Source organism: Bufo gargarizans, chromosome 3, assembly GCF_014858855.1.
Source record: "Bufo gargarizans isolate SCDJY-AF-19 chromosome 3, ASM1485885v1, whole genome shotgun sequence".
Lineage (NCBI taxonomy): Eukaryota > Metazoa > Chordata > Amphibia > Anura > Bufonidae > Bufo > Bufo gargarizans.
The window spans coordinates 206,882,533-206,908,631 of NC_058082.1; the positions used below are offsets into that span (position 1 = coordinate 206,882,533).

A 26,099-nucleotide genomic window follows, 5' to 3' on the forward strand; every position below is an offset into this window, starting at 1 on the left:
ATTTATGGCCGTGACTCCTTGGGAGCCGCATACAGTTGCCCGCGGTTTGGGTTGTAGTGTCAACCGCAGCTGGAGGCATAATGTTGTTAGCCTCAAGTGCGGTTGCCGCGGACAACAGCTATGTGTGCGGTTCCCTTGGAGTTGTGTGCGCGTTTGTATGCACTTTTGTATGTCTGTGTGCACTCTGTTTATGTTTGGTGTGCACTGACATCTTTCCTGCACTGTGGTTGCCCGTGGCAACGTTTGGTTGTATAGTGTACATGTGGTGGCAGTGTCCCAGCCTCCGGGCTGACTCCCAGGACACGGTTGCCACCCATGTCGTTGCCTGCGGCAACAGCCACAGTGTGTTTGTTGTATGGACACTTCCCCTTTAAGTTGTGTTTTCCCTTCTGTGGTTTTGGAAGGGTTAACTCCCTTTCTGTGTGTGTGAGTCACGGGGTGTGTCTGATTGTTGGGTGTGGCCTCTTGGCTCTATAAAGCCTCAGTTGTAGGCAGTAGCCAGAGAGGGTGCTTTAGCCATGCTGGCTGGAGACATCCTCCTGGTTACTTACCAACTGCCAGTGGGGGCCATCCTTTCTGGTCATAGCAAATATAATGTCGTTTGGTGTCTTGAAGATGTGTTTGGTTTTATGCTTGTTTATTGCACCTATGGTCCTGGGTTCTCGTGTGTTGTGTGTTGTGTGCTGTGTGCTGAGTCCTGTTGTCTGTGGGCTGTACTTCCACATGGGTTCCAGGCTTTGTCTGTGGCAGGTGAGAGTTCTGTTTGTGGCAAGTACCTGCCATTGCCATAGGTTGTATTTGTTCTCCCTTCCTTGCAGCTTGGCCAGTGAGACTCCTGTTCCTCCGTATCCAGAAGGAACAGGTTGTCTAACCCTGACTCCTAGTTCAGGGACCGGTCGGAGGGTGAGTTAGGGCTCCGAGGTTCCTGAGCATGGGTCCTCCTACCTTAAAGGTCGGCCCATGCAGCTAGGAGTTAGGGTCAGGTTAGGGACGCGATAGGAGGTGACCTGCTCCCTAATCCTGTCGTCCTGGTCAAGCAGCGACCATCTTCCACCATCGCACGGCTGAGGGTTTCCCCCATCCTCAGCCGTGACAGAACACTGAGCTAAAAAGCTGCCTCATCCTCTCTGTTTGTCAGGGATCTTCAGCTGAATCTCTGTGAGAATGGAGTTCACATGGAGACATGTTGTACAGAGAGGATGGACAGGACAGACTGTGGTAATGGAGACTACATAGAAGAGCTGCTGCTCATTATCCACATCCCCACCCTCCTCTCTGTACTTCATGTCTCCTCATGAACTCCATTCCTACAGAGATTCAGCTGAAGATTATATTAAACTGTATTCAGGATCATAATTCTTGACAAATTGAAGAGGAGGAGGCAGCTCTTTAGCTCACTGCTCTAAAGTAACTTGTCCTGCTGTGTGATTAGGACAGGTTTTGTGTGTACTAGTAGTATTTCTGCTGATGATTGCTCCCTAGGAAAAACAAGCCATTATAACTAATGAAAGGTAATTGGGACTATATTTATAATAAAGTAATATTTATGTATTTATTGTATACAGCTTTGTAATAATAAAGAGATTGTTCAGTTTTGGGGAATTAAAAACAAAACTGGCAACCTTTAGGGCCCATTTACACGGCAAATTGTGACTGCATTGTTCACTTTGAATACCGCGGACCTGCTTGCGGCTTAGATCCACTTAGCTTAGCTGCCCACACACTGTGCCAAGAACTGACAAGTCCCTCGTTGTCGCGGTCGCAGCTTTAACCCCCTAGTGACCAGTCTGTTTTGGGCCTTACTGACCCCAAGCATTTTTTTTCTTCCTTTTTCATTGTTGCATTTAAGAGCTATAACTTTTTTATTTTTCCGTCTATATAGCTTTATGAGGGCTTGTTTTTGCGGGACAAATTGTAGTTTTTCATGGCACCATAAAACGTAACTTTCTGATTAACTTTTATTAACTCTTTCTGGGAGGGAGATGGGAAAAACAGCAATACTGCCACTGCGTTTTTACGTTATAAATTTTATGGCGTTCATTTTTTTGCATAAATAACATAATATCTTTATTCTCTGGGTCAGTATGTTTACAGTGATACCAAATACATATAGTTTTACAACTTTTTTTGCAATAAAACCTTTTTTTTTCTTTTTTTTTAAGAATTTTTTTTTTTGCATTGCTGCTTCCCAAGACCCATAACTTTTTTATTTTTCTTTCTATGGAGTTGTGTGAGGGCTTGATTTTGCGGGACGACTTGTGTTTTTCATTGGTATCATTTTGGAGTAAATGGCGTTTTTTGATCGCTTGTTATTAAGTTTTTTCGGTGGCAACTAAGAATAAATTAGCAATTCTGTCTTTTTTTTTTTTTTTTTTTACGGTGTTCACCGTAGGGGATCATTTAAATGATATTTATGTAGTCCAGGTCGTTACAGACGTGGCAATACCAAACATATTGGGGAGATTTTTTTTTTTGCTATTTTTTTCATTGAAAAGCGTAATTTTTTTATGGAATTTTTATTTTTTTACCTCAAGGGGACTATAACAGACAGCTTTTTGATTGATTTTAAAATGCAATGCATTATCCCTATAGTGCATTGCATTTTAATGTCAGTGCTGTTCTTACTTGGCTTGCTAGAAATTACTCAAGGCTGGTCTGGGGCCTACATCAGACCACTGCCAGCCTTTACATACATCGGCACCCCTTCGATTGCATTTGTGGGGTGCCAATAGGAGACAAAGGGAGTCCACCTCCCTCTGTCAGCACTTTACATGCGGCGGGTGCCATTGCACGCGGCATGTAAAGTGTTAAATAGCCCAGATTGGCACTCCTGCTGGTCCGGGCTGTCTACTTCTGCCTGGCTGTGCCGCGATCCAATCACAGCGGAGAGCGTCACAGCCAGAGAGAAAAAAAAAAAACTCACCTTCTCCCTGGTTGTGACGCTCTCCGCTGTTATTGGATCGCAGCACAGCCAGGGAGAAGGAGATGCCCGGCAGCATCAGCGGGGGGTACCCCGCAAGTAAAGGTATTTATCTAGAATTAAAAATAAATTTTTTAAAAACATGAAAGGTCCTCTTTCAGCATATGCTCTGCCACTCTATTCTTTCTCTATGGTTGTCTATGTGTGATGACCAAACAGTAGTGGATTGTATTAAAACACTACAAACCCCTGTCCCCAGATGACAACCCATTCCTTATGTGAATTACCATAGTTTATATTGAAAATCTAGCATCATAATACCATAAATATGGTGTTTTTTTTTCCAATTCCACCCCTTCTCTGTTGGTGTCCCTCAAGGGTCTGTCCTGGGTCCCTTACTTTTCTCCTCTTATACAGAACATCCACAGCATGTCATCGATGTCTGTATTAAAGGCAAAGTTACAATAATTTGTAAAATAATACCTCATGCAGAGAGAACACTCAAAATCGGAAGAATCCAGCAAATCTTTGGGGATCTCTCTAACCAAGTGTGAGGTAGGCTCTTCCCACTGGGATTCGGCATCTGTGGAGTAAACACAATAGGTTTGTTCCTCTTCAGCCACACATATGCCATACAGGAATACATTAGACCCTACCACATATACCATGACACTGATTTAACATAAAGGGACCCTGGCAAGTTTTGTGGCAGGAGATTTCTCAGTCTTACCATTCCTGATGACTTTGGCAGGGAGCTCAATACTCTGAACATCTTCAGAGGTGCGGGCACGTTTTCTCTTCACACCTACTCCAGGAAGGCAAGAGAGGACGCTTCCAAGGGTCTTTGTTGCTTTGTCATCTGGCAGGTCACATATATCAGAACAGTCTACAACATTCTTCATTTCAAGAAGATCAGAATTTGGAAACGAGGCTTTGGTTAGTCTAAACACAAGGTCCTGTAAAATAGACAATACAGTGACGTGAGCAAAAGCTCATGTCAATCCTGCCAGGAATCAATCAGAAGTTGTACAAAATATTGAAGGAAATCTCTCTAAAACACCCCTCCTTCCTTTCCCAAACTACAGTAAGCGGCGTATAGTGTAAAAGAGTCAGTCCGATATTGTATCTTTACAGCGATTCGCATTCTGATGCTGTGCTCCTGAAAACAGGCAGTGAAATGCAAAGGGAGGACTCCCCCTAGCTGTTGAATGTGTATAGCCAGATTAAGGGTCCATTCACACATCCGCAAAATGGTTCCACATCCGCTCTGCAATTTTGCGGAACAGGTGTAGACGCATTCTTTTTCAACAGGGCCTCAAAAGATGCATCCGCACTTCCGTTCCGCGGCCCCGCAAAAAAAATAGAACATGTCCTATTCTTGTCCGCAGACACGGACAAGAAAAGGCCTTTCTATTATAGTGCCGGCCATGTGCAATGCGGAACGCACATGGCCGGTGTCCGTGTTTTGTGGATCTGCAAAACAGTTGCGGACGTGTGAATGGATCCTAAGATGGATGTGTACTGAACTGGTAGTTGGTTGAGCCTCTATAACATTGGTGGGGAACTATGGCACAAGTGCCAAAGGCATCCTGGAAAAAGTCTATGCTGTAACAATATTCCTTAGACTTTTCCTGCCGTTCTCCAGCGCAGGGCGCACTATGAACAGCACGGGAAGCGCACCGAATGTAGACAGGCTATTATAGCCAAGTGATAAAGAATATGGAAGATATACTATATTGGCCTGTAGTATTCAGGTTACATTGCCGTGTTGGCACTTTGCCATAAATAAGTGGGTATTGGGTTGCAGTTTGGGCACTCGATCTGTAGAAGGTTCACCATCACTGTTCTATAACATGCTTCTCTGTAGCATTTGCTTAATTTCATGGTGTTTTCTGATTTCACTATGTTCAGAGCATTACCTTTCTTGCAATAAAACGGATCCTATTGTGCATGTGCGGGAAATAAATTGTAAGCTCCAGCAGACAGCTTACAACTAGGAACACATACACATGATGATGATGGACAATGCTTAATATATTCCGGAAAGTCAATGCATTTTACCTTTGAGCCTCCTGGCAGAGGTACATCATCCACAGAAGGAGAGCTGTTTGGACCGTTTAAAGACACAGGCTTCAATCTATTATATGGGCCTGGAACGCGGGCAGTAAGACTGGCCTGGACATTCTCAAAGGCTGGAAACAGCATTTCACACATCAGCTGACGGAAAAGACAATGGAAATTATTTAAGGTTACGCCCAATTAAAGAATATGTTATCGTTGCGTGTGAAATCAATGTGAAAAATTGCGGAATGGATGCGGACCCAGAACTACGGACGTGTGAATGTACCCTTAGGGTGTTTTAAGAATACATATTTTCTACGTTTCAGTAGCTGATGATTTCCAGCAAAAGTAATACAGGCTGCAAACAAAGACCTCAATGTGAAATTTCCTAAAATACAGTCACGGTCACTAGTCACAAGGTATGCTGCAATTAAATAAAACTTGTCTAGAAATAGAGCAGATGTAGCTGAGCTGCCTTTATGTGTATTCCACTGAGCTGATTGCATGTTGATAAGGTCTGACAATTATTTAGGAAACCCATTATTGTGCCCATACTAGATGTCAGCCATCTTTCCATGGAGACTGTTCAAATAATATCAGCATCAATAACCACTCTGCATAGCAATGTACATGGATAGACCATTTTGAGTCTACAAAAAGTTGGGTGACAACCCATATGGGCGCTGTAAGTAGCAGTATTATATTTGGGTGGACTGGTAATGCATTTACCTACTTAAAAGAATCAGACACAATGAGAAACCTTGCAGAAAAAACTCTCTCTTCCACAGGTTTTGGGTGTACGGGTGAAAAAGGCTACAGCTGCACCTTCTGCATTTGTATGTTTGACTGCAAGATGCTCATTGATGGTGAGATCAGGTCCACTGGTCATCGGCGGAGATATAAATATGACTAGTGCTTCCAGACACAAGAGCTGGTGTTTTGTCTTCAGTTTATGCTTGGACCAGGGTTAGGAGGTTTCCAGATTTACTACATTTTACCATAAACCTGAAGCTGTATGGTTGACAGTGCTTATCAGTGCACACAAGGGTTTACGGCAGGCATCCTCAAACTGCGGCCCTCCAGCTGTTGCAAAACGACAACTCCCAGCATGCCCGAACAGCCTACAGCTATCAGCCTACAGCAGGGCATTGTGGGAGTTGTAGTTTTACAACAGCTGGAGGGCCGCAGTTTGAGGATGCCTGGTTTACGGTGTAGGCACCAGTCACAAGTGAATGAAATGAATCAGAAGGATAACTGAAGAAGATGCACAGATATGACATTCTCAGAGCTACCTTTTGTGCTTCCAACTTCACTAAACTCCATTCCGGGTTTAAGGCAACACAAAGCAGAAACTCCTTCAAAGCCTCCTCCGTCCTCCCCAGTGCGGAAAGCGCCTCTGCCTTGACATAATGTCCCTGCACACACAACAACGTGACATGCTTTAAAGGCGATTAACCAAGCATCTTGTACCACGCTTTCTAAAAATAATCCTACCCATTAAACTGGCACACAGGATTACATTAACAGCAAAGGACATGATGTTCTCCGGAGACAAGATAATGTATTAATGAGGTCTTGCTTCTCACAAAGATAAGGAGATGAGAAATATGTGATGGCAAATAGTCATGCTGCAGATGTTGAGGCCTAGCTTTTGTAGACATGGCCTTCTCAGCACCCTGGTCAGTTAATATCAGCGAGCAACCTTGAGGGATGTAGCTTGTGATGTTCTCCTGCAGGCCGGAGCGAGATGTGCCTAATTTATTAAGAGACAGTTGCCTTTTCATAAATTAAGAGCATCTCTGCCCCTCCGTGTACCAGAAACTCAAATGTAGAGGTGAGAAGTGTAGACGTGAGCTATAACTTACACCAATTTCTGGTGTAATTTATAGTAAATCCAGCAGGGCATGGGAAGCCTAGCCCCTTTCCTCACCACTTAGAAAGGAGACGCTCAAAAAGTTTCCAATTATGGCACAAATATGCCCTGAGCCATAATTGTAGACTTTTTTGTACCTCAAAATAGTGGTGTAAGACCTTTGATAAGCCCCCCCCCCCCCCCCTTCCCCTCAGTTGGACCAAGCAAAAGGTTACGAGAAAGAAAGGAGAGTCTGAATAACATTTAGAGGAATGTCTAACGCACATGGGAGACACATGACTCGCACAGTAAAATGGCATTTTTGCAATTCTGGAAAGGAAACTGCACTAAAATCAGATTAGATAAGCGACGTGAAGCTCAAGAAGTCACCTATTATGGCACAAATATGCCCTGTGCCATCATTTGTGATTTATGGAAACTGCAATAAAAATCAGATTACAATATTACATTTTCACCATAACCAGTTCTCTGTCCAGGATCTCCATACTGCTGTGAACCTACATCTAAAGTCAACTTTCAGAATATCTCTATCGCTTTGGGGCGACTGAAGCTGTTGTGTGACCCTTTTTGTTGCCTGAGCCTAGTCCTGTAAAATTCCTTTAATTAGGCACTTGATAGTCCAGAAATTCTGATAATTGGCAGAACGACTGCAAGATAACCTGGAATTTTACATGATCGGCGGTGATATGCCCATACACATAAGATGAAGACTATATTATGTGTAGGGGGATGGATCTATGATAGATATGATGGATCCATTATGATCAGCCATTTTCTTAAAGGGGTTTTCCGAGATTTTATCCTCAGGATAGGTCATCAATATCAGTGGAGGTCCAGCACCAAGGCTGATCAGCTGGTTGAAGAGAAGGCCATGCTCCGTGCCAGTGCAGCTTTCCCTTTATTATTTACCTGCTCACCGTCGACATTGCAGCGGTGAGCAGGTATAATTACAGGAAGCCATCCCGTTCACTACAATGGGATGACTCGTTCCTATACATGGCTTGTAATTACATCTGCTCACCGCTGCAATGTCGACGTTGAGCAGGTAAACAATGAAGGAAAGGTAGCACTCACCATGGAGCACGGCCTTCTCTTCAAACAGCTGATCGGCAGGGGCGCTGGGTGTCGGACCCCCACCAATCTGATATTGATGTCCTATCCCGGGGATAGGTCATCAGTATTAAAATCCTGGAAAACCCATTTAAGCTGCATTGACCTATAATGGGTTAGTCAGGTTTCTATCAGGTACACCGACATGAGACATTATACAGGTAATTTGGATTATCGGATGCACACAGAAAAGTATGTAATGTTCCTCTGAAAAGGAAGGGGGAGAAATTGGGCTTTTGGATTTCAAGATACTTGATCATTTGTTTTCAGAATCTATGATAGATATGATGCATCTATTATGATCAGTCGTTTTCTTAAAGAGGATTTCTGGGATTTTATCCCCAGGGTAGGTCATCAATATCAGATCGGTGGAGGTCAGACAACCCTGCCGATCAGCTGGTTGAAAAGCGGCTGATTGGCGGAGGTGCCAGGTGTTGGACCACCGTCAATCTGATACTGATGGATACTGAAGGAACCATCAGGGAGAAAGCCTCCCCCCGAAAAACTGCTTTCTAATTAGAGGAGTTTATTAGTTATTTAGGCCTCTGTGTCTGATCTTGTGAAATGCCTCATTTACTATACACAGGGGCATGTTCACATGGTGAATTTTTTAAATGAGGATCTTGGCGTATTTGCTGCTGAATGGGGAATGAGACAAAGCTGTGAGCAGATTCCCCAGCAGTGCAAACTGCAATAGAAATCATAGGGTCAGCTTCAGATTTCCGCTGCAGGTTTATGGCAAAAATACACGTCACATGTAGTTCAACCTTTATAATTTGAAGTTGTAGGGGCAGCCACTACGTATGTACCTTAGGCCAGAGAGGTTGTTTTCTGCAGACCATCTCAGCATCATTAAGGGCTTGCTTGAAGTTCTTCATGGCCGAGTAGAGCTGAGCTCTTTGCACTGTTAACAGGGAGTCACGGGGAGCTGAAGAGAAAAAAATAAAGAATGAGCTTCATTTTTGTAGGTCAACCACAGAAAAAGGTACTTAATATGCAGTGCTGGCACAAATCTGCCTATTAAAGGGGCTATACATGTTGGATAGGTGCATGACCTGCCCCTATGCGAAGAATGTGGGTCCCCCGACCTGCCTGGTGAGGTGGAGGCTGTATCCATGCAGAGACAGAATGGCGAGGTGATGATGCCTTTGCGGGGCTCTCTACCATGGTAAAGTGGGCTGTGCTGTTTTCTTTAACTGCCGTAGCATTATATGAGCTGCGACATTTCCCTTCATTTTCTGTCTGCATGAGGCGGCTGACTCACCAGGAGGGTCAGGGGACCCCCTGTTCTCCACATATCTGCAGGTATCAGAAGTGAGACCTGTATCAATCAGATATTAAAGGGGTTATCCCATGTTTAATGCACAAAATAAAAATCAGACATCATATAGGACATGACAATCTCTTTCTAACAAAGTTAGAACCAGCCCTGTACCTCACATGGATCCAGAGATCTCCCCATTCATTGCTCTGCTAGATTTATATCAATCTGACAGCTCAAGGAGAGTGTCCTCTCTGCTGCAGCTCATACGGTGTGTCCTCTCTGCAGCAGTTTTCTCCATATCAGTTGAAAAATGGAACTGAGCATGTGTGTCCACCTCAGCAAGGTGGACAGAGAAATAAAGACAAGAACAAACAGCAGGTGGCGCTATACAGATAAATTTAAGTAAACAATGCAGGGAATATATTAGATTTTTAATTATGTGCAATTGCAAAAGTATTCAGATCCAGGTTCTGGTTTGAAAATGGAAGAATATTTTTCATGGGACAACCCCTTTAATAGCATATCTTGTGGCAAATACCCTTTTAATCATGTTTAGAAAGGTTTCTTGTTAGAGTAGTAGTTTGAGACTTAAGAAATGTAGACTAAATATTTGGGGACTTACTTTAAGGGTTAAAGGGGTATTGCCATCACACACAAGCGGGTGTCTGACCTCTGGGAAAGCAGGCAATACAGAGAACAAAAGGACTGAGCTGTTCTCCTGCACTTCTGGCTACCTGCGGTGCAGGTGAATGTTCAACCTGACTCAGATTCTCAATAGAAATCAGACAATGGAGCTACGTGTATGCTGGTTAATCATAGCAAATAAATAGGTCACAAGAGCACAATCTAAACGCAATGCAAAATGCATTTTTCTGCTATTATTGTATACCAATTCATAGTCCATTTGCATGTGTAAATATATATATATATATATATACACACACACACACCAAGTCAGTATGTAAAGTTAGCCACAGCATTGACTAGTGTAACTTTATACAGCCTATTCTATATCAATGAGATTAAAATCGATTCAATGCGATTTCATGGGGTTACCTACGCAGTATTCCAGCTGTGACAAGTTATCCGCTATCTACAGAATAGAGAATAACTATAAGATTGCTGGGGATCCTATCGCTGGGATCCCCACCGATCACAAGAATGAAGACTTAATACCCCTCGGGGACTGCGAAAATGAATGGAGCTCCATTCAGCTCTATGGGAGTTCCAGAAATAGACGAACTCTGTACTCGACTGTCTGTGGAACTCCCATACAGATGAATGGGGCGACGGTGGGGTTTCTAGTGGTAGGACCTCCACCAATCTAATAGTTATTCTCTATGCCCTGTGGATAGAGGATAACTTAACAGGAACATCCGCCGATCAGCTGCTTAAGAAAGCAATGGCACGCATGAGAGCTCTGCAGCATTCTCGCAGCTTACCAAGCACAGCGCCATACGTAGTATAGCTGTGACGTCACAGGCACTAATGGGCGATCTTTAGAGCTGCTCTAGTCTGTAAAACAGCCTAGGGCAGCGCTAAAGACAGCCCTTTTGTGCTAGTGACGTCAAAGGGCTCACTGCTAGGCAGAAGCCTCCGCCTAGCATACCCATCAGATGCCCAGTACATCACTGGTAGTGAAGAAAAAGCCCTTGCCCTGCACAATGCAGCGTAAGGGCAAGGGGGAGCATCGGAGCAGGAAATGCCCCAATACTCCAGCCATAAATGAAGGGGTAAGTGAAGAGGAGCTTATGTCCGGGTTCAGAGCTGAACAGCCCCTTTAAACAGCTTAAAAAGTGTCAGAAGACATATATCCAGACACATGACAGTAAGGAAGAAGGGAATATGGGACACACAGAGATTTCCATTTTTTTTACTGAAATATAGGATCAATATAAATGAGATTAACAGAGGAGGTTCTGGAATATGCTATACCTTTATGAGCATTTTCTATGTTTAGTTTTCCTTTGTCTTCTATTTGTCACAGTTCCTTTCATTTCAAAGCATGGTTAGGAAACAATGTGTAATAGTGACACAGTTCACACACTTCTCTCCAGCTAAATATAGAGTCACGCTCCCCATTATGCGGAGCAGGCAGCAGAATGCAGCTATTCTTCAGAATCAATAGGCTCTCTGCAGGGCAGGCCGTCCTATATTTAGACAAGTAGGAACCCCGCACAGCAGCGGCAGCCTTACTTTCCACAAGAGCCTGCCAATAATTACACTGTCATTTAACAGGAGGTCAAACTATGTAACAAAATTGGTCATGTACATTGCTAGAAATAGTGGCTCGGTGTTTACCTGGCAATTAAATCCTGGAGGGGAAGCTTTTTTGGATGTGCTGGCTTATTTGCAATTTACAGAGGCTTATTTATAGCCTCTGTGGAAAATCCCACCCAGTGACCCATATTTTATGGTCCAGGCAAAAATTGGGGCACAGTCAGGGGGTGATGTAAAATTGCTAAATAAACATTACGTACCTGTTGAATCGCCCGCCGTTCCAGCGCTACCATTTGGGCTCTCCCTAGTAGTCTTTCTTTACAGGGCTGTACTGCTAACATCATATCAACAACACGTGGCTGCTGCAGCCAATCACTGCCTTCAAAAGGTACACTGTTGAAGCCAGAACCAGGTTGGCGTGGTCAAGTGTTGTCAGTACGGCATCAGTGCTGTGGCCCTGTAAGCAAAGACTGGCTGGAGGGACTCAAATAGCAGCACTGGAGGAGGGAGGGATTCAACAAGCGAAGTCATTTCTTCTTTGTCATTTTAGGCTTCAACTAACTGTGCCCTAATTTTTAGTAATCTCAAGCAACTCCTTTAAAGGGATTCTGTCACCAGGTTTCACCCCCTCCAGATAAAAATATGGTTATGTTCAGGGAGCTTTAACCATTCCTAATGTGGGCTTATAAATGTAATCTGTAGGCTCATTTTGCTAAAAATACGCTATTACTAACCTGTCATTCATAAAAATAAGTTGCCCAAGGGGATGTAAATGGATCCAAGCTGCCGCCCGCACCCGCCGCCGTTCATGCCCAGCTCCGCCTTTCCCGACCTCAGCGCCGCCTCATAATCTTCTGTGACGCCTCCCGCTCTCCCTCCCTCCCCCCTCCTCCTGCTGTAAGATCGCTGTGACGCCTCCCCCCTCCTCCTGCTGTAAGATCGCTGTGACGCCTCCCGCTCTCCCGTGTATTTCAAAGATTTCTTCATCATTAGAATAACAAACAAAAAAACCTCGTCAATGGTAAAACAATATTCCACACTCAAAAGCAGATGATGTGTATGATACATGCAGAAAAACACGAGCGAGCACATGCTGGAGAAATCTGGTTGGCAGTTATCACTGTGAAAACAAGTTACAGAGAGCGTTGTGACATGGAGCACATAAAGCATAGGAGTTAGCATTGGACAGCACATGACATGAAACCTTCTTCCCAGTGAAACTGCAAAATGCAAAAAAGCCGCCACTGTAATCTTCTCCAGTAAAGTGCTGAGCGTTATACAGTAGATTACAATAATATGCAGAACCCCACAGCTCATGCAAAGCCCTGGCCAGTGACTAAGACTCTTAAGAGGCTGTCTCTAGGTAACTAGGCCGAGGCAGTTCTCCTTTCTGAGGACACGTGTGGCAGATGGAGCAGCAGGATAACAAGCACGTTTCCAGTAAAAACGTGAATATCAAGCAATCATTTCAAGGGGAGGCAAAATACTATAGGAGGTTCTACTAGACGGGAAACGCACAAACGGATGAAAAAAGTAGAAGGTCAACCTCAAAGCCCTAGAAAGTAAACAGTCACAAAACTCATACAAAGTACAGGGTGTGATCCTGTCTCCGGCTGCCGCTGTTAGCCGGGTTTCAGCGGTGCACTGCGCAAAACATGTGCGATCCCGGCCGCACTGCAGCCTGTCAATCTAACAAAAGAGGGGACGGTTAGGGTACTTTTACACTAGCGGCAGGACGGATCCGACAAGCTGTTCACCCTGTTGGATCTGTCCTGCTGCTATTTTGCCGTGCCGCCACTCCATTCCCATTGACTATAATGGGGACGGGGCGGAGCTCCGGCGCAGCACGGCAGTGCACGGCGAGAGGCCGCCGGACTAAAAAGACGGACATTCAGTACTTTTAGTCTGGCGTCCTCTCACCGCACACTGCTGTGCTGCGCCAAAGCTTTGTCCCCGTTCCCATTATAGTCAATGGGGATGGAGCGGCGGTCCGGCGGCATGGCGAAATAGCGGCCGGATGGATCCGACAGAGTGAACAGCCTATCGGATCCGTTCTGCCGCTAGGGTGAAAGTAGCCTTAGTAGGCGTGCTTACCTTGGCTTCAAGCTGACTGGCAAGATAGCGCTTAAAACATTATTTGGAGCATCAGACTACCGGATCAAATGAGTATTACACTCACCGGTAATCCGGTTTCCTGGAAGTCTCCATGACAGCACAAACTGAGATTGCCTTCCTCTGATAGGACAGGAAAAAGCACACAAAGAGGTTAAAAACTCCACCCCCACCCCTCATCGCCAGTGTATTATAACAGGACTAGGACAAGGGGTAGAACATAACTAGTCAAAATAGTCTATTGAAAAAAAAACAAGGGCAGGACAAAGTTGTGCTGTCATGGAGACTTCCAGGAGACCAGATTACCGGTGAGTGCAATACTAATTACCCCAGTCGTCTCCATGACAGCACAAACTGAGAACTAACAAAGTAACTTAGGGGGGGGACTACAGCACCTAGAACCTTACGTCCAAAGGCCAAGTCCTCGTCAGCAAACACATCCACCCTATAATGCTTGGTGAAGGTGTGGGCCCTCTTCCAGGTGGCTGCCCTGCAGATTTGTTCTAACGAAGCAGAGGCTCTCTCAGCCCAAGAAGTGGAGACCGATCTAACTGAGTGGGCTCTAAGGGATGGAGGAGCCTCCTTACCGGAGGCTTTATAGGCCTTGGAGATGGTGCATCTAATCCAGCGGGACATAGAGCTCTTAGCTGCCTTCTTACCCCTATTTGGACCTGCAAACTGGATAAATAAATTTGTTGATACGCCACTCCTCCGTGTAAATAATGAAGAACTGAACGCCTAACGTCTAAATTGTGGAATCTAGATTCCTGCTCGTCTTTAGGGTTAGGAAAGAAAGACGGGATAACTAAATCTTGTGACCTGTGGAAGGAGGAGACCACTTTGGGGAGAAAACAGGAGTCTAATTTGAAAACAAGCTTGTCGTCCAGCACCTTGAGGAAGGTTTCCTATATGGACAGGGTCTGGAGCTCGCAAACCCTCCTTGCGGAGGATATGGCCACTAGGAAGATGGTTTTCAGAGTGAGCCACTTAATAGATAGGGAGAGAAGAGGCTCAAACGGTACATCCGACAGCCCCAAAAGGACGGTGTTAAGGTTCCATGGTGCTACCATATTCCTGACTTGGGGATTTAGTCAATCTGCCGCTTTCAGGAATCTTGCTACCCAGGGGACCTCATAAAGGCTGGTATTATAGAGAGCCCCCAAGGCGGACACCTGGACTTGCAGTGTGTTAGGAGCAAGGCCCAAATCCAACTCATCCTGGAGGAAATCCAGGATAAGAAGGATATTAGGGGTGGACTGGTTGAACCTGACTCCGCCCCAGGAGGCGAACTTCCTCCAAACTTTGAGGTACGCTTTGGAGGTGTTGGACTTCCTACTGAGTAAGAGGGTCTTAAGTACTCTTTCAGAGAGCCCTAACCCTAGCAAGAGGGATTGCTTAGAATCCAGGCGGACAGCTTGAGGAGGTTGGTATTGGGGTGCGGTATGGGACCCTGGGTTAGAAGACCCTCCTCCGGCAGGAATCGGATGGGATCTTCCGGGCTGAGGGACCTGAGGAGTCCGAACCAGCTTCTCCTGGGCCAGAATGGGACCATCAGAATCAGTCTGCACCTTTCGGACTGAAACCTTTGGAGCACTCTTGGGATTATTGGTATCGGGGGAAAGGCGTAGACTAGGCCTGTCGTCCAGCTCTGGGTAAAAGCATCTATTGCCACACATGGGTCTCTTTGGTTGAGGGAGAAGAAATCCTGAGCCTTGTGATTCTTTGCTGATGCGAACAGGTCTAGGATGGGACTCCCCCAATGATCACGAATCTGTTGGAAAGCGGTCTGGGACAAAGACCATTCGCCTGGACTGAGCTAATCCGCCTGGAGATTCAGGGATCCCTTCAGATGTACTCCGCAAGGGATTGTAGATTCTTTTCTGCCCAAAGGAAGATTCGGTCTGAGAGCCTCTGGAGGTGACCGTGTCTTGTTCCTCCCTGGTGCTGGATCAACGCCACAGCTGACCAGGACACGGGCCAGAACGTGGCAATTTTTGGCCTGTATTTGGATGGACCTGAGGCCCTCCCAAACCGCACGGAGTTCTCTGTAGTTGGAGGACATCCTTCTCTGGTCCTCTGACCAAATCCCCTGAAAAGTCTCTGAAGCCGTGAGGGCCCCCCAGCCCCAAGAGCTGGCGTCCATTGTGAGGGAAAGCACACCCTCCTGCCTCCATGGAACTCCCGTTTCCAGGTTCTTGGTCTTGAGCCACCAGCCCAGTGAAGCCTTCCCCTGCCGGGACACTGACAACCCTTTGTCCAGGGATGATCGAGACCTGTTTCATTGTTTAAGAATCAGCTTCTGTAAGGGTCTCATATGGAATTGGGCCCAGGCTACCGCAGGGATGCAGGAGGTGAGATAGCCCAGCATTTCCATGCCCTGACTTATTGAGCAACGGGACTGCTTGGTGAAGTGGAGGACCCTTGACTTCAGCTTCTGTACCTTTAGCGGAGGGAGAAAGGATTTTTGAAGAGCTGAATCCAAGAGGATAGCCAGGAATACCTTCCGATGGTCTGGGAACATGTCAGACTTCTCCCGGTTGACCAACCAGCCCAAGTTCTGGAGGCGCAAGAGAACCACTTGGATGTGTCTGTGAAGGAGATCTGAGGTTTCTGCTACTATTAGCAGGTCGTCTAGGTAAGGGACGATTATTATCCCCTCCTTGCTTAGGGAGGCTACAACCTCCGCCATAACGTTGGTGAATATGCGGGGTGCCGGCATTCCTTCCTTGACAGGACAGGAAAAAACACTGGCGATGAGGGGTGGGGGTGGGGTTTTTAACCTCTCTGTGTGCTTTTTCCTGTCCTCTCAGAGGAAGGCAATCTCAGTTTGTGCTGTCATGGAGATGACTGGGGAAACATATGATAATTAACAGACTGGGGGCTACTATGAGGTAATGCTGGTGGTTTTATATGCGTTTTTAAGGTGACAGGTTCCCTTTTTCACCATTATTTTGCATTTAATACCCTATAACAGTGGTGGCGAACCTATGGCACGGGTGTCAGAGGCGGCACTCAGAGCCCTCTCTGTGGGCACCCATGCCCCAGAAAAAGTCTATGGTGTACCGGGGCGCACTATAAATGGCACAGGCAGCGCACTAAATGTAGGCAGGTTATTATAGCTAAATGATAAAGTACCTGGAAGATATACTATATTGGACTGTAGTATTCAGGGTAAATTGCCATGTTGGCACTTTGCGATAAATCTGTGGGTTTTAGGGTGCAGTTTAGGCACTCGGTCTCTAAAAGGTCCGCCATCACTGCCCTATAATAACAAAGTTTAAAGGGGTTCTGCACTTAGATCATCAGCATCTGATCGGCGGGGGTCCGACACCTGGGACCCCCGCCGATCAGCTGCTTGAGAAGGCAGCGGTGCTCCAGCAGCGACGCGTCCTTCTCACTGTTTACCGCTGGCCGAGTGACGTCACGACTTGTATCACTGGCCTGGGCGCGGCTAAGCTCAGTGAGAAGGCCGCAGCGCTGCTGCCTTCTCAAACAGCTGATTGGCGGGAGGCCCAGGTGTCGGACCCCCGCCGATCAGAAGCCGATGATCTATCAGGAGGATAGATCATCAGTTTAAACAAAGTGCAGAACCCCTTTAAAACAGAAAGTTAAAAATCTTTTCTGATTTATTGAAAAAGGAAAAACTAAAATACTGCCTCACAACCTGGAATTAACATGGATTGTTTGAGCATTTGCATAATTTAATTTACATCCCACAACTTTAAAGATTTATTTTACTTTTATTGTGACGCAAACAACAAATAGGACAAAATAACAGGAAAAGTCAATGTGCATAACTATTCACCCCCCTAAAGTCAATACTTTTTAGATCCACCTTTTGCGGCAAATCACAGCTCCAAGTCGCTTTGGATAAGTCTCTATGAGTTTGCCACATCTTACCACTGGGATTTTTGCCCATTCCTCCTTGCAAAACTGCTCCAGCTCCTTCAAGTTGAATGGTTTGCGCTTGTGAACAGCAATCTTTAAAGGGATTCTGTCATGACATTTTAGTCCTATAACCTAAACATATGGCCAGGTCCGTACAAATAACATGAAGCCGAAACTGTACTTATTAAATCTGCCTGTGGCTCTATTAGCACATAAAACAGGTTTTTATAACCGGTCAATCGCCTACCTAAGGTGCCCAAGGGGACGTCAGTTAATACAGGGTGCTCAGCCGTCTGCTGCCCAGCGCCTCCTTCCCAGTTATAATCGCCGCCTTCCTCACCTCAGCACCGCCTCCGCCAGATCCGGTCGGCCCTCTGCTAGATCCAGCACCTGCGCACTATGCTCAGCCTGATGCGCCGCGGACTCCTGGCAGCGGCTTCGTTGAGATCTGGGCTTTGACTAGGCCATTCCAACACATTTACATGTTTCCACTTAAATCACTCAAGTGTTGCTTTGGCAGTGTGTTTGGGGTCATTGTCCTGCTGGAAGGTGGACCTCCGTCCTAGCCTCAAATCACGCACAGAGTGGTACAGGTTTTGCTCAAGAATATCCCTGTATTTAGCACCATCCATTCTTCCCTAAACTCTGACCAGTTTCCCAGTTCCGGCTAATGAAAACATCCCCACAGCATGATGCCTTTATGTTTTTAGCTGAAAGTTATGGCTTTCTTCTGGCCACTCTGCCATAAAACCCAACTCTCTGGAGCGTACGGCTTATTGTTGTCCTATGTACAGAAACTCCAGTCTCTGCTGTGGAACTCTGCAGCTCCTCTCTGTGCTGCCTCTCTGATTAATGCCCTCCTTGCCCGGTCCGTGAGTTTTGATGGGCGGCCGTCTCTTGGCAGGTTTGCTGTTGTGCCATTTTCTTTCCATTTGGTTATTTGATGGTGCTCCTGGGGATCATCAAAGATTTGGATTTTTTTTTTATAACCTAACCCTGACTTGTACTTCTCAACAACATTGTCCCTTACTTGTTTGGAGAGTTCTTTGGTCTTGATGGCAGTGTTAAGTTAGTAATTAGGGGCATTCTTTTTTGTAGTTCTGTCAGGTTGGATGGGAACCATCAGTGGACAGACAATTTAAGGTCTTACCAGAGAAGTTTGATTGGGTAAGTCAGGGCTCTGGCTTGTCCACTCAAGGACATTCACAGAATTGTCCCTAACCCGTCCCTGTGTTATGTTGGCTGTGTGGTTAGGGTCCTTGTCTTGTTGGAAGGTAAACCTTTGGCCCAGCCTGAGGTCCAGAGCACTCTAGATCAGGTTTTCATTAATAATAACTAGGTATTTTGCTCCACTGTAGGGATGATACTAGTCAGGTAATGAGCAGTGCCTGGTTTTATCCAGACATGATGCTTAGAACGGAGGCCAAAAAGATACATTTTGGTTTCATCAGACCAGACAATCTGGTCTGATAGAATTAAAAACCTAGTGTAGCCAGTAAGTCATTCAATAAAATGTATCTGTATGGCACGACCTGCTGTTTGATTTTTTTCCTTCTTTTTTGTCCATCTCACGAGCTGGTTGAACATGCTCAGTTTAAATCTTCAACTGTCACCAGCCATATGTTCTGTTAGAAGCTGTAGCAGTTAAAGGGAGAGAGCCGAGGCAGAAAGGACACATCCCCTGAGCTGTCAGGCTGAAGATAATCTAGCAGAGCAATTGGAGCAGTGAATGTGGAGATCTCTGGACCCTTGTGCAGTACATGCGCGGTATAGTCAATGGGGCCTGGTGGTGCTCCAGCCTTTTCTGGCTATGCCGGATACGATATCTTCTGGAAAAAGCCTTCAGCCTGCCGGAAGATTTTACCAATAGTGTGAAACTAGCCTAAAGGTGGAAGAAGGGAGGCAGCATCACAGCTGGTGAGCAAAGAGCCCTGTATTGTGCGCCGTCCACAGACCAAAAAGAGAACTGTCAGCTGACATCCCTATACATATGGACAACATCCAAGCTGTACTAGTCGTTTTATGACACACAAAAGGCACAACTTTTGTACATTAGCGCAAAACATTTGTCATAAATTACAACAGAAAAGGGTGTAAATTATAGCTGGTGCTAAATTCGGTTTGTGGTGCACGGGCAGCCAAATATGCGACCAGACTGTCTGCATAGCTCCGAAGCTGTGGTTCACCTGATTAAAATGCTGCTGTTCTTTTTTTGATCCGTGGCTCCATTCCATAGTTGTGATAATTTTTCTTAATATGCAAATTAAGGCTTTGGTGCAATGAGGGCGTTACTTTTGCTCTTAGTTGCAGCACCCAGGCTCTGCTCGTTTCTGTGGTCAGCCTCTCTCTAGCTGCTTTGATTGACACGGCCAGGCAGTGGCAAAACAGTGAGGGAGGGTCTGACCACAGAAATGAGTGGAGCGTGTGTGTAACAAGAGCAATGGTGATGCCCTCATTGCACCAATTTACATATTAAAAAAGTATCATCTCTCAGGAACGGAGCCTTGGACCAATAAGAGAAAATCAGTGTTCCATTTGATAGGGAGGTTGTCAGATTCCCTTTAAAGGGGTTGTGTCATGAAACAACCCTACAGTTTTCAAACCAGCACCCGGATCTGAATACTTATGTAACTGCATGTAATTAAAAACTTATTATAACTGCTGAGTTATTCAATAAAATGTATCTGTATAGTGCCACCTGCTGTTTGTTCTCTTCCTTATTTCTTGTCCACCTGAGGTGGTCGCACATGCTCAGTTTAAATCTTTAACTGCTACAAGCCATAAGTTCTGTTAGAAGCTGTGGCAGTTACAGGGGGAGAGCTGCAGCAGAAAGGACATGCCCCTGAGCTGTCAGGATAAAGATAATCTAGCAGCGCAATTGGAGCAGTGAATGTGGAGATCTCTGGACCCATGTGAGGTACAGGGCTGGTTCTAGCTTTGTTAGAAAGAGGTTGTCGATCTGATTTTCATTTTTTACATCAATGGTGGGATAACCCCTTTACTCGACATCCGGTGGAGTAAGATGCGCTGAATTTATTAAGACCGATGTATGAATAGCCAGTCTTAGTAATCATGCCCTGCTCTATCTTCATCTACTAATCACGCTTTATTTACAACTGCATCCTCTTCCTGGGACACATCTATTACAACCATTAGGACTACAATTCCCCGAGTGTGGCTTTTTATTTCTGCTCAGCATTCACTTTAGACTAAATTACTGCCGGTAATTATCTCAGCTGAATCACGCTCCCACGCCTCGCCAGCACTGAAGTTAGATTTTCCTCGGAGTCATTCTTCATGAGTATTCATTTCACCGACTAACCTGGATCTAAATTAGTGAACAATTGCTTCTTGTACCTGTCGCCCTGTGACGTACATAAACACAACGTGACTAATCACCAATAGATTTAAAGGGATTCTGTCACCTCCCCTCAGCCAAAAAACGATTTAAAAGCAGCCATGCAGCACAGCTTACCTGGATTAGGCTGTGCTGTTTTATCTTGAAATCCGTCCAGCAGTTACTTCAAAAAACGACTTTGATCAATAAGGAAATGCGTCCTGAAGGTGCCCAGAGGGGCGTTTTTTTCTTCCTAGTGAGCCCAGTACCGCCCCTCTTTCAGTGCCCAGCCCGCCTTCCTTGTATTTTCTAACCGCCGCCCCCAGCCTGCCACAGCCTCCCCTCCCTCTCCTCCCCCTCCCTCACGCCGAACGAAGTCTCGCACAGGCGCAGTACCCACTGAGGGCTGCGCCTGTGCGATCATCAGGAGACTGAGGGCGGCAGCTTCATCTTCGTCACTGGGCATGCGCCGAGCCCAGTGACGTCCGATGCTCGCTCTTCCCTCAGTCAGCAGGGAAGAGCGAGCATCGGACGTCACTGGGCTCGGCGCATGCCCAGTGACGAAGATGAAGCTGCCGCCCTCAGTCTCCTGATGATCGCACAGGCGCAGCCCTCAGTGGGTACTGCGCCTGTGCGAGACTTCGTTCGGCGTGAGGGAGGGGGAGGAGAGGGAGGGGAGGCTGTGGCAGGCTGGGGGCGGCGGTTAGAAAATACAAGGAAGGCGGGCTGGGCACTGAAAGAGGGGCGGTACTGGGCTCACTAGGAAGAAAAAAACGCCCCTCTGGGCACCTTCAGGACGCATTTCCTTATTGATCAAAGTCGTTTTTTGAAGTAACTGCTGGACGGATTTCAAGATAAAACAGCACAGCCTAATCCAGGTAAGCTGTGCTGCATGGCTGCTTTTAAATCGTTTTTTGGCTGAGGGGAGGTGACAGAATCCCTTTAAGGCTACTTTCACACTCGCGTTTGGTGCGGATCCGTTCAGATAATACAACGGCATGCATCCGTTCAGAACGGATCCGTTTGTATTATCTTTAACATAGCCAAAACGTATCCGTCTTGAACACCATTTAAAATGAATGGAGGACGGATCCGTTTTCTATTGTGCCAGATTGTGTCAGTGAAAACAGATCCGTCCCCATTGACTTACATTGTGTGCCAGGACTGATCTGTTTGGCTCAGTTTCGTCAGACGGACACCAAAACGCTGCAAACAGCGTTTTGGTGTCCGTCTTCTAAGCGGAATGGAGGCGGAACGGAGGCAAACTGATGCGTTCTGAGCGGATCCTTTTCCATTCAGAATGCATTAGAGTGCAAACTGATCCGTTTTGGACCGCTTGTGAGAGCCCTGAACGGATCTCACAAACGGAAAGCCAAAACGCCAGTGTGAAAGTTGCCCAATTCATTAGGAACTATGGAAACATTGCTCTGATATGTTTCCGTATGCATTCAGTCTAAGGGCCAGTTTACAAGGAGTTTCATGGCGCTGATTTTGGAGCATTTCTGCCCCAAAATCAGTCCCAAATCTTCTCCAAAAACGCTGCAAAACAGCCTCCCATTCATTTCAAGGAAGCAGCACTTGCTTTTTTTTTTTTTTTTTTTTTTACACATGTAAAAAAGAAGAGTGTAAAAAAGAAGCAGCGCTGATGTTCCCATACAAATGAATGGGAAGCAGAAAAAAAAAAAAAGCACCATTTGGGATATATGCACATGCGCAAATTTTTTCTTGCATAAACGTGCCAAAAACTGCTTGTGGGAAAAGTAATATGGAATTTAATAAAGTCAAAAATCTGGCAGAAAAATAACTTTACAAAAAAAAAAGTCAAAAAACAAGCATAAGGCCCCTTTCAGACGAGCGAGTTTTCAGCGCGGGTGCAATGCGTGATGCGAACGCATTGCGGCCGCACTGAATCCAAACCCATTTATGTGTACATGAGCGTTGTTTTTCACAAGTTTTTCACTTGCATGACTTTTGCGTTGCGTGAAAATCTCAGCATGTTCTATAGGCCTCCTGCACACGAACGTTTTTTTACACGGTCCGCAAAAACGGGGTCCGTAGGTCCGTGATCCGTGACCGTTTTTCCGTCCGTGGGTCTTCCTTGATTTTTGGAGGATCCACGGACATGAAAAAAAAGTCATTTTGGTGTCCGCCTGGCCGTGCGGAGCCAAACGGATCCGTCCTGAATTACAATGCAAGTCAATGGGGACGGATCCGTTTGATGTTGACACAATATGGTGCCATTTCAAACGGATCCGTCCCCATTGACTTTCAATGTAAAGTCTGGAGTTCTGTTATACCATCGGATTGGAGTTTTCTCCAATCCGATGGTATATTTTAACTTGTAGCGTCCCCATCACCATGGGAACGCCTCTATGTTAGAATATACTGTCGGATATGAGCTACATCGTGAAACTCATTTCCGACAGTATATTCTAACACAGAGGCGTTCCCATGGTGATGGAGACGCTTCAGGTTAGAATATACAAAAAACTGTGTACATGACTGCCCCCTGCTGCCTGGCAGGTGCTGCCAGGCAGCAGGGGGCAGACCCCCCCCCCTGTTTTTAACTCATTGGTGGCCAGTGGGCCCCCCCTCCCCTGTTGTTAACTGGTTGGTGGCCAGTGTGCGCACCCCCCTCCCTCCCTCTATTGTTTTAATACATTGGGGCCAGTGTGCGCGCGCCCCCCAACCCCCCCTCTATTATTTTAATACATTGGGGCCAGTGTGCGCGCGCCCCCCCAACCCCCCCCCCCTCCCTCCCTCTATTGTTTTAATACATTGGGGCCAGTGTGCGCGCGCCCCCCCAACCCCCCCTCCCTCCCTCTCTCTATTGTTTTAATACATTGGGGCCAGTGTGCGCACCCCCCCAACCCCCCCCCCCCCTCCCTCTATTGTAATCATCATCGGTGGCAGCGGAGTAGAAGATTTTCATACTTACCTGCTTCTTGCTGCTGCGATGTCTGCGTCCGGCCGGGAGCTCCTCCTACTGGTAAGTGACAGCAATGCGCCGCACAGACCTGTCACTTACCAGTAGGAGGAGCTCCCGGCCGGACGCAGACATCGCAGCAGCAAGAAGCAGGTAAGTATGAAAATCTTCTACTCCGCTGCCACCGATGATGATTACAATAGAGGGAGGGAGGGGGGGGGGGGTTGGGGGGGTGCGCACACTGGCCCCAATGTATTAAAACAATAGAGGGAGGGAGGGGGGGTTGGGGGGGGCGCGCGCACACTGGCCCCAATGTATTAAAACAATAGAGGGAGGGAGGGGGGGTGGGGGGGGGGGGCGCGCACACTGGCCCCAATGTATTAAAACAATAGAGGGAGGGAGGGAGGGGGGTGCGCACACTGGCCACCAACGAGTTAACAACAGGGGAGGGGGGGGGGCCGCACAATGATATTCAAACTGGGGAGGGGGGGGGGGTCTGCCCCCTGCTGCCTGGCAGCCCTGATCTCTTACAGGGGGATATGATGGGGTTAATTGTACTATCATATCCCCCTGTAAGAGATCGGGTGCTGCCAGGCAGCAGGGGGCAGTCTTGTACAAAGTTTGCAGTGTATTCTAACTAGAAGCGTCCCCATCACCATGGGAACGCTTCTGTGTTAGAATATACTGTCGGAAATGAGTTTTCACGAAGTGAAAACTTAGATCAGAAAAAGCTTTTATGCAGACGGATCTTCGGATCCGTCTGTATGAAACTAAAACCTACGGCCACGGATCACGGACACGGATGCCAATCTTGTGTGCATCCGTGTTCTTTCACGGACCCATTGACTTGAATGGGCCCGTGAACCGTTGGCCGTGAAAAAAATAGGACAGGTCATATTTTTTTCACGGCCAGGAAACACGGCTCACGGATGCGGCTGCCAAACGGTGCATTTTCCGATTTTTCCACGGACCCATTGAAAGTCAATGGGTCCGTGAAAAAAAACGGAAAACGGCACAACGGCCACGGATGCACACAACGTTCGTGTGCAGGAGGCCATATTCTGCTTTTTTCACATAGCCCTGGCCCCATAGAAGTGAATGGGGCTGCGTGAAAAACGCATCGCATCCGCAAGCAATCGCGGATGCGATGCGTTTTTCACCGATGGTTGCTAAGAGATGTTGTTTGTAAACCTTCTGTTTTTTTTTATCATGTGCGTGAAAAACACATCAATGCACATTTCACCCGCAATTAAAAAAAAAAAAAAACTGACTGAACTTGCTTGAGAAATGGTGCAAGTTTTCCTGAACGCACCTAATCCATATCATTCGTGTTCAAGAGGCCTAAATTTGAGGTGTAAAAATGTGCTTGGATTCAGCACAGATTTTTTACACGTGTATTTTTTTGCCGTGTGAACTGACACGGGTTGTATGGCTGGGTCATACTAATTGGACCAGTACTTTAAACACTTCCATATAAAATAAATTCTCGCCTATTAACAGCCCATATAGGAATATTCTATGTAATATTTAAAAAAAAAAAAACAGGTGGATGGTTTTCTTGATGTTTTTTGAAGTCACTCCATGTATTCAACTTCCTGTCTTGGCTCTTAAAAGGGTTGTCCATGTTCAGAGCTAAACCTGGACATATCCCCAATTCCACCCAGGCAGCCCCTCTGATGTGAGCATTGGATCATTTCATGCTCAGATGCTCTCCTTTGCCTTTAAAGATCCGGTGACGTACCAGGGAATGCTAGGCGAAGGCTTCTTCACTGGTTGCCCATCCACCACAGAATACAGTTCAAACTTCTCACCCTCACCCACAAAGCTCTCCACAGTGCAGCACCTCCATACATCTCATCCCTCATCTCCATCTACCACCCTACTCGCGCTCTCCGTTCTGTTAGCAACCTTAGATTAATAACCTCCATAATTCGTACCTCTCACTCCAGGTCTTCAAGATTTTTCTCGAGCTGCACCTACTCTCTGGAATACTCTGCCCCGGAATACTAGGTTAATTGACCACTTCTCCACCTTCAAATGTGCTTTAAAAACACAACTTTTCAGGCAGGCTTATCAAGCTACCTAAAATGACTTTTCCCAGACTAAACCTCTCCCCCACCAACTCCTCTGGCCTGAACTCAATCCTCTAGTAGTCCCAAACCCGAAGCAGATCGGCCGGCACCACTCCTGTCAGTTCAATAATGGCTCAAATCCTACTTATTACAATCAACTACCTTATTTGTCACCCCCAATTCCTCATAGATTGTAAGCTCTTGCGAGCAGGGCCCTGAATCCTAGTGTTTCAGTTGCATATTAGCCAGTTAGTTTTGTTTTGTACATGAACCCTATGAATTTGTAAAGCGCTGCAGAATATGGTGGCGCTATATA

The 26,099-nt window shown here is 46.2% G+C and overlaps 1 protein-coding gene across 1 annotated transcript in view; it reads right to left on the reverse strand.

Moving 5' to 3' along the window:
- Positions 1-26,099, reverse strand: part of LONRF2 (LON peptidase N-terminal domain and ring finger 2) — a 59,783-nt gene that overhangs the window by 12,858 nt on the left and 20,826 nt on the right. The window contains exons 2-6 of the mRNA XM_044285560.1: positions 8,774-8,892; positions 6,274-6,396; positions 4,982-5,137; positions 3,651-3,876; positions 3,404-3,503 (exon numbers count right to left, since the gene is read on the reverse strand). Coding sequence (XP_044141495.1) covers positions 3,404-3,503; positions 3,651-3,876; positions 4,982-5,137; positions 6,274-6,396; positions 8,774-8,892 — 724 coding nt within the window. The remainder of the gene's footprint in view (positions 1-3,403; positions 3,504-3,650; positions 3,877-4,981; positions 5,138-6,273; positions 6,397-8,773; positions 8,893-26,099) is intronic.